The following is a 9757-nucleotide window of genomic DNA, read 5'->3' as shown; positions in this document are numbered from 1 at the left end:
TAGAAGCAAAAGTCGTTTCCTCACTTTTGAACAAAGAAGGGAAAAGTAAATTCTCTCACCTCTGAGGTCATAAACGAAAGGAGTATGGCAGTTCGAATTAAAAAAAGCTGAATTTTAGATTTGTTGTTGCACGAATACTATTTAAGGCATCTAACCTGCAGAGGATATAGTTTTGATGTCATGCGCTTTTCGGAATAAGGTTGTTATTATTAATTGTGCTTTGAAGACTCTAGAAAGAAGTTATTTAGAAATGAAATATTTTATGAATTCGTTGACGTTCGCAGTATATACCGAAATAATGCTATAACTGTTGTTCTTCATTTAAAAATAGAAGTGAATAAATTAGCAAGAAAAGCAATCCTTTTCAAATCAATTTTCTTTCGTTATTTTATTGTTTAAATTAAAGAGAGATGCCCATTGTCAACAAGTAATTATATGAATCTACTAATCCTATGCATTTAAATGAAACACAAAATGCGCGGACATTTTTAACAAAAGCATAGAAAATAATTTTGAAGATTCATAATAGCTTAAAAAATTCGTGAGCGAACCGCATAACCTGCAAATATCAGGTTAAAAATAGAAAATATATGAACAGATCATTTGAATTCTTAAATTATTGTTTGGGTGATTTAATCATTTAACCGCAGTGTTTTCCTCTTTAAATTTAAAGGACAAATAAAAGGTTTAACTGAAATTCGGAAATGCATTTTCGGCAAAATACACTTAAAGATAATATCATTAAATGTGATGTATTTCGACTTTGTACTAAAACCAATCATCATGAAATTTGAGGTGAAAGTCGTATATATTTAATGCAATATTTTGAGAGAATCTAAACAGCTAAATATAACTGAATCTGAAAACTGTCAAACTTTGTGTTCTTTCATGGCACTGTAATATTCAGTCTTTTACATTTCATGGAAAATTAATCTTTATGAACACGATAATCTTCTTGAACTTTTCTCAAAACCACAAGAACATGCAAAACGCATTTCTGATGATTGACTGACCTTAATGAGCAGAGGGGGAAATTCTTCATCTAGCATTCAAAATCTAAAAAAGCACTAAAAGTAAATACGGTATGATACCTGCGCTGCATGTACGAGTACAAATAGAAATGCCATGTACGCAGTGTAATTTCGCTTTCAAGAATTGGACAGCAAGCAAAATAGAAGACTTAGAACCTGGTGGCAGTGACAGCGTCATATTAAACAACGTTCTCAGAGATTCGATAATAAAAGGGACTGAAAACCTTCACTGATATCTTATCGCTGTTTGCACTCTACCGATTGCTTCATGTACAGTGCCTGCTTACTCCAATGTCGAAAGTTGATTTAGTACGTTATTAAGGCTAATGTAAAAAGTTTAATGAGCTCTGTGGAGTAATTAAGATGGATGCATTTTGACTGAGTTACAATTTTTCATTTTCTTTCAAAATATCCTGTAAAACAGTGTTAACTTGCGTGATCTATGCGATTCTTTGAAAGTCCGAATTCGAAACTGAACAATAATTTTCCTAAATTTACTACTAAACGGAATTTTTACATTATTTATTAAACGTAGCTTATCATTTATCCTCAGAAATTTACAAGTGCTAAAGAGGATAAACAAGTTATTATTATACACCATTAAATGAAATGTACTAAAAATTTCATAATACTATTTTTAAGAATCAAGTGATTAAAGTTTTACAATAACATCACAATATCATTTTCAATTGTCATGGAATAACAATCGCGTTTGTTTACGATCCGTCGCCTTCTATGAGCAGGCGATAAATGAAGAAGGTTTCATATGTTGCCATAGAAACAATTTTTTTCTTTAAAGATTAAAACAGAAGCTTATCCAAAAGTATTATGGAAGTTTAAACGCATCTGCTTTATTTCTCAGTGATTGGTAAAACTTCATGAACTCAATGCAAAAGAAAGTTCTTTACCTCCTGCACTATGAAGCGATGAAAATGTTAGTCACAGCGAGTTTACTTAGAATAGTTTTACTAGGATTATTTATACACGGGTACTCAGCAGATGAATGTAAGTTTTTTCGTATTTCCTTGTTTAATGTTGTTTATGGGTAACATAAGCACGAACATTATTTAAAATTATTCATGAATTTTCACTACTAATTATCAGCGACTTGAGAAGCAATTTTAGAAATGATGTACTTTTATTTCCGTTTTTGACATTTAGCTAATGTTCTATCGTTACACGGAAACTAATCTGTAATTTCTATAAGAATTTTGCTGAAATTCAGAAATATCCCGGGTAAGGAATTAGTTTCTCTCCTTTCTCCCCTTTCCCTGTCATTTCCTTTTCGTAACTATGGTTTCAAATTATTTAATGCAAGAAAAATTTAAAAATTCACAAATATGTTTTTCTAATTTTTTATAATTATTTGAAGACACCGATCGGCCCTTGATAGCTTGAACAAACAGCTTTAAAATAAAAAGAAGAGTACTTCAAATCAGTATTTCTTTATTATTTGAAAGAATCTTTGGAGTTTTTATTATCAGGTAATTCTTTATTACAGCGGCCTCTAGGATTGAATTGCTAATCATCCGAGATATCTCGTCACGTGTTCTTATACCACGCTACATATTACACCTCGGTTGATTAAGCGTTTGAATTTTGGGCTCCACTATAATAAGGAAATATCTATTATTAATATTATTTTTAATATTCGTTCGATATGAAAAAAAAGAAATTGTTTCCAATCTAAGTTGCATTAATACCGCTTTCATTTATACTTTAAATTACACCAATATAATTGTTTATTAATATGATAAAATGAGTTATTTAAAAATAACATATATCTTTTAATGATATTTTAATGCCAAAATTGTTGTTTTTATTGTTTCCAGTTGTTAGTCCAGCGGGAGATCGGATTAGCTTTCTCTTTAAAGGCGCTTTGCATTGCGTTGTGTTTAACGTTCTCAGCATTTTAAAGTGTAACTATACTGATTATACTATGTGACACTGTGAACACTTGTTACAAGTATTTCTGTGGAAAACTCCTGAACTTTGAAGTGTTTCTGTTGACAAAATAAATGTTATTAATCTATAATCGGATTTGTGTGCATTCAATCTGTTACGAGCCCGTACGAACGCAACTATTTAGTATATCTTTTAATAATATTTTGACACTTTTTGCTTATGCCATTTTAAAGTCAGAAAAGGAAATGTAAAACCAAACACAAACGAGCAAAAATTGAGCATGCTTTATCTTATTCATTTTTATATCTGAACAGCAATTTCAGAATTATTTGGGTATAATTGGCAAAGAATATGTTCTTATTGCTATTACGTTTAAAATTACAGTGGTACGTTTTGTTTACATAAAATTGATGTGTATTAGAAATTGGGATTGTATATTAGAAAATGACAATAGGAACTATGATTAACAGCTTAGAATAAATATACAGTGGCTCACTTTTTCCCCCGTACTTGTTAGTCTTGAAATTTATTTGTGTATATTTTGTCCAAAATATTGAAAGCAATAAATATAGGAAAAATATTCATTGTAATAAAATAATTTATTTATAATATCTGCTTGTTTCTTTCTTTATTTATTTATTTTTGGTGTTAGAAATTAACATAGCACATTTTTTTAGAAGTTAACATAGCACATTTTTTAGAAGTTAAGATAATGCATTTTATTTTATCAGCATTTTCATACAGTTTAATTCTTGATAACGAGTCGGTCACGGTGTTTTCCTTCCCGGAAGTATGCTTAGTTATTAAGTTGTACTCTTGTAACTTTAAGGCCCATCTAATTAATCTTGGGTTTCATTTCTTCCCAGAATATAGTCTACCTACGCCCACATGGTCTGAATAGATTGTAATCGGTGCATTCCAAATTAAACCTGGAACTCCTGAACTGCCATTAACACGGATAACGTTTCTCGTTCAGTAGCTGCATAATTTCGTTATATACAATTTAAAGTTTTACTAAAAAATGCCACGGGATGCCCATTTTGTATTAAAACTGCACCTACGGCGTAATCTGAAGCATCAGTCGCGATTTAGAAGTCCTCATCCACTTCCGGGAATTTTAAAACTGGGGCATTAATTAAAGCTGTTTTTAAGTGTTCGAAGGCCGTGTTTGCCTCCACTGTTCACACAAACTTTGATTTTTTTCCGTTTTAGCATTAACAAAGGTTCAACGATATTGGCGAAATTTTGAATAAAAGAACGGTGATACGAGTACATGAGAAGAAAATATGATAGTTTCTTTGTCGTACTTGGCGGAAGATAATTTTTTATTGCTTTTATTTTAGAATCTTCAGTTTCGATACCCTTATCTGAAATTTCGTACCCTAAATATCGCTATTCTGTCGCTGCGAACATACATTTTGATGCAGTAACCCTTAAACCTGCTTCCTTTAATAATGAAAAACCTTCGTGGAGATCTTTTACATGTTCCTCAATGGTGTCACTAGTTCTGATGATATCGTCCAAATATATTGGAGTGGATTTCCCAAGGACAGGACGTAGAATAATGTCCATAGCGCGTTGAAAAGTTGAGGGGGCCCCTCAAAATCCAAACGGCATACGTAAAAACGCCTAAGTGCCCGATTTTGTAATAAAGGCCGTTTTATTCACGTCTTCTGGCTTCATGACTAGTAGCTTAGTTCATGACTAAGTAGCCTTTGAAAGTAGCCTGAAGTAAGATCAGTTGATGCGGATTATTATCTTGTTTTTTAACATCTATTGTATATGGTGTTCTATTATAGCCTCTTTCTCTTTATCATAGCGATAGGTTTCGCTTTACACGTTTCGATTGATTTTAATTCAATAGTATGTGTGATTAGTGTATTCCCAGAATTTTCAGAAAATAATGTGGAAAATTTGCTTACAAGTTCTTCCAATTTGGCTCTTTCATCTTTAGATGCTGGAAGTCGACTCTGGGATGTTTTCGTCCTCCACTACTTTGAAACCATATCGAGGATCGGAAAAACTGATTTTTGCATTAGCGACCCTGAGGAACTCTGTACCTAAAATAATTTTATTTTATCAATTTTTAACAACAAAAAATAAAACTTTAATATTTTCATATTTTACCTGTACATTAAACTATAGCTTCCCCGACGCATTCACAGACTTTCCCTTGTGCGGCTATGATTTTTATATAACTTTACTTTTCAAATATTCCGGTAATAGAAGCTTTGGCTTAAAAAGTTTCCTTGCGCGCCAGTGTCCGTAAGTGCCTCTACGTGTACGTTATTAAGAAGAACTTGTATTACAGGTAATTGTGAGTTCTTCACCAGAACTGTATTTAAATGCACCTTAGAGGGATTTTGCGATGCGCAGGGGGTCTGGACCCTCAATTTCTCAGGCCCCTCTATTCGTTTAAATACTTTTTCTTTCCTCCTGATGTCTTTTGGTTACGCTGGTGGTCTTTGTCGAACTCCTTTTTCGCATTATCGTTTTCATTCATGCTGGTTGACGGCTTGGCTAAAAAACATCTTCCTCCGTTGTATTTATTTCTTTCTGTCGAAAGAATTGCTGATAATATCTCTGGGTAGAAAATCTGGAGCTTTCCGCCATCCACCGGTTCTGAAATTTCACGGCTAATTCGAATAATTCTTGGAGCGTTCGTGGGCTTCTCAACTCCATGAAATCTTGTACTCCGGGTAACAAACTTGTTAAAATGATTTCAATGACTTGATCATCCTACTTCGTTCCGTATAGCTTATTTACTAACTTAACCTTTCGTAAAATAAACTCAAGAGATCCTCAATTTTCCGTTGGTAATGGTTGTAAAGTTCGGCTTCTAATTTTGCTCGGTATTTAACTATCGAGAAGGCCTTAAGAGTGCCACTTTAAAATTTTCAAAATTTTAGGTGAGTCTTCCGACTTCTCCCAGTAAAAATTTCTCAATTCCTTTCCACATGACTCTGCCTGTCGTCGGAGGGCACTCGACGCAATTGTCACTTTCTGTCTCTCGGGTACAGGATGCAACTGGAGGTCATTATCAAGGGTTTCCAGGAGTGAAGTGACGGAGTTCTTGCCGTCGAACACCACTGCTGACTTGATGGACGCTCTCATTATTTATGCTATAAAACCAAATCTATCCAAAGGGCTGGGCACCATCAGGCCTGCGACTTCTGAGTCTTGTGGGGAGGACTGCCGGTTCTGATCGTTGGCCATCGGGTTTGATAAGAAATTCGGCCTCCAAATGTAATATCTACTTGTTTATTCTTTCGTGTGTAACTGCTGAAGTACGTGCAGAACCAGACAGGAGATTGGAGGACATTCCGTTTTACGGGAACACATTCGAGCGCATGTAGATAAATTTATCAAAGATTTCAACAACTGCCAGGACAGAAACTCCTTAGATAATCTCTACGACTTACTAGTTACAAAAATAGTGCAAGCCGCCCACAAAGCATATCGTTTGAAATCTGTAAAGGCAAAACACTCGATATCCTGGTGGTCACCAGAGCGTAACACAGAGAGGAGCAGAGTTCGGGTAGTTCGCAGAAAAGCACAATCCACGGTAGATCAATATCTACGGCAACTCAAAATGATAACATACAATAAAGCCAGAGCTTTATATAAAAGAAAAATTAAAGAGGCCAAGTTAATCTCATGGAGAACTTACTGTAGTAATGTCACTAAAGCCCTTGGACCTACTGAAAAGATAACATGTAACAAGGTGTTTCGTCCTACGACCCTTTCGCCTATGGTGAATAGCACTGCCTCATCCAGTGAGATCATAAATGCAGTTTTTCCTGAAGATGATGAAGAGGATTTCTTAGAGGAGCAAGAGGAAGCGAGAAAACCTACAGTATGAAATTTCGCCAAGTTACCAGAAGAGACGAACTCCCTCCTACGCAAATGGAAGTGGATAACATCATACATACTCTGGCACCCAAAAAAGCTCCAGGTCCGGATGGAATTGATAATATCATCATTAGAGAGATTCACCGGGAACTCCCAAAACTATTCCTAGCGGTCATTTCAGCTTGCTGGAAACATCAGTACTTTCCTAAAAATATGAAGTTGGCAGAAGTGGCGTTATTCCTAAAATCAGACAAAACTCCGGCAGAACCTTCATCTTACAGGCCAGTCTGTCTACTGCCAACGCTCGGTAAGGTATTGGAAAGAGTAATTCTTTACAGATTGCACTTCTTCCTGCAAAGGAACAACGCCCTGCATCCCAACCAATATGGATTCCGAATGGACAACTCAACTGAACATGCCATAAAAGACTTAATGGCCACTATCAAACAGAACAAGGATAACAATTTGCACTCACTCGCAATAGCCATTGACATCAAGGGAGCCTTTGACTCCCTTTGGTGGCCAGACGTAATAAATTTGCTGCACAACATGGCCTGCCCAGCAGCCATTATTACCATCCTTCGCTCGTACCTTCAAGATCGAAGTGTACAAGTAACATCAGACAGCAGCATTTATGTCAAAAATGTCTTTAGAGGATGGCCACAGGAGTCATACCTTGGACCAACACTGTGGAATATAGTGGCAAACTTGGTATTTCGTCAGTTTGAGAGCGTAGAATACGCTCGAATCATAGCCTATGCGGACGATTTTATGCTAGTTGTGGCAGGAAGGAGCAACCTCGAAATGAGATCTCAATACTGTCTTGATCTGTTCTCCCAATGGGCCAGAGCAATGAGCCCTACAACAACTAGCAGGAATTCCTCCCCTAGATTTGATAGAAGAAAGGGAGGCAGCTATAGTAAGGGTTACCAGGCTGGGTCAAACTTCAACACTCTGGGGTCATAGTTATCACCACTCGGACTACGAAGAGCAAAACAACTGCAATAACTTTCATTCAGCAGCTTTTAATCTCTCCGACGGTATCAGTATAAACGACCAACCAATTCAGAGGTACAGTAATAACCTTTTCACAGAGGGCTCCAAAACTGAGAACGGCACGGGCAGCGCCTTCTGTAGACTAGAAAATGGAGTTGTAACATTCGAGTGGAAAAGGAAATTAGGCTCGAACAACTCGGTATACCAAGCTGAGCTTCTAGCTATCAGTGCTGCAATTAGATATGCGAACACATGTCAACAGGAGAAATTCTCCATACTCAGTGATTCGGCATCAAGTTTGACGGCTATCGCAAGTCAAAACAGCCGGAGTCCTTTGGTATACAGAATTCAGAAACAGCTTCTGACAATGCCTATTTCGTAAAGACCCACTTTAAAATGAGTTCCCGCTCACACAGGGATTCAAGGCAATGAAGCCGCTGACCTACTGGCCAAGCAGGCAGCCAACTGCACGGATATATTAAAAAGACCAACTAAACTTCCTTGGTCTCATATTAAGCGAACAACTTTGACAAGTCTGCTACAAAATTGGCAAAGTAGATGGACAGAGGCAGAGGTAGGACGAAAGACATTTCGCTTACTGCCAACAGTTAACATGGAAATAAAGACCCACTGTTCTAGCCTAACACAGTTCTTGACAGGTCATGGACCATTCCCAGTATACCTGAACAGATTCAGACTCAGAATCCTTTCTTCGAATGCGGAGAGAGGATTCAGACTCAGAATCCTTTCTTCGAATGCGGAGAGGAAGGCGACACGGACCATTATTACTTCCATTGTGTACATACAAGAACCTGGCACTTGAAAAAACCCGCGGACTGTGCCTGGGCATTGTGGACGACTAGCACACTCAAAAACAGAATAGCCCTTGATAAAATAGAGAAAATCTCAGGACGCTGCCTAAGCAGAAACAACCGTGGATAATATTATAATGTTTCAAATGTTCAGAACTTAAAGCAGATAACCAGAATAACGCTTAGTGCCTTGCAGTTAACAATATGTAAAAACTGTTATTAGTATATAATATTCAACCTTGTTACTCTGGAGTCTTCCCCGCTGTGATGGTATATAATTCCGTTTGGTTCATGTCCGTGGTCGGAAGCCATCATAGCGGTGCACTCACTCACTCACTCACCAGACAGGAGAAGGATTAAAAGAACCCTTTATTAAAACTCTTTAAAATATATAATGCGGCGACTTGACGTTAAAAAACTACGCCTTCCTCGAGCTGTAACTCAACTAACAAGAACTAAACTAAAAATTTGAAGATATTAACAACTAGCAGAATTTTATTGCAGGGCTCAGATAATCCTGCTACCTAAAATCGCGTCGAAGTCTTGTGGCAGTCAAGTAATAGCTGTTACACCACTTTAACCAACAATAAATGCAGAAAGAGAAGCTCAAGCTACCAAGGTACAGTGCTTGCCCACAGTTTCTAACTTTCCCTTCTAGAACTCAGTATTTAAACCTTTTCTGCAAAAAATATAATTCGCATTACTTAACGCGCGCTACCAAATTTAAATATTCTGACATTGACCATTAGGGAAATGAAGGTTTATAGGAAAGCGTAAACTTAAGTGGTTAGTGAAAATAAATATAAATTCCTATATATTCAATGAGTATTAATCTCATAGTAATCAATAGCTCGCATAATAATTCGGACGCTTGAAAATTTTGTTGAAGTTTTATCTTATGACAAGTTTTGTTTATAGAAGTTTGTTATGACAAGAGGCATCGTTTAAAATCCAAAAACCTTAGTTTAAATACTGGCTGTTCATTTGCATTCTGGTGAAGAATATGGAAAGGATACGTTGTAGTCGTGTGTTAGGATAAGTTATAGGCAGTGTTCGTCGTTCAGCAAAGTGTAAGATATTTAATTGTTCTTTCAAATTTATTCTATAATTAACTAAAAAACTAAACTAATATTTAAAAGTTTTAAACACAACTTCATTTCA

The 9757-nt window shown here is 36.1% G+C and overlaps 1 protein-coding gene across 2 annotated transcripts in view; it reads left to right on the top strand.

Annotated features, from left to right (window-relative positions):
* The first annotated feature begins 1880 nt into the window (after nt 1-1880).
* Nucleotides 1881-9757, top strand: part of LOC118197971 (zinc metalloproteinase nas-4-like) — a 29002-nt gene continuing 21125 nt past the window's right edge. Inside the window, exon 1 of one of the 2 annotated variants that reach the window (XM_085811737.1) lies at nt 1881-2036. In XM_085811737.1, coding sequence (XP_085667863.1) covers nt 1910-2036 — 127 coding nt within the window. In that variant the 5' untranslated portion in view covers nt 1881-1909. The remainder of the gene's footprint in view (nt 2037-9757) is intronic. The other variant, XM_085811738.1, reaches the window with a different exon arrangement.

This window comes from Stegodyphus dumicola, chromosome 2 (assembly GCF_044657685.1).
Source record: "Stegodyphus dumicola isolate Sdum_Otavi_A_Nest chromosome 2, ASM4465768v1".
Lineage (NCBI taxonomy): Eukaryota > Metazoa > Arthropoda > Arachnida > Araneae > Eresidae > Stegodyphus > Stegodyphus dumicola.
Note: the sequence above shows the minus strand (reverse complement) of the source record. Positions and strands in the feature narration are given on the sequence as shown.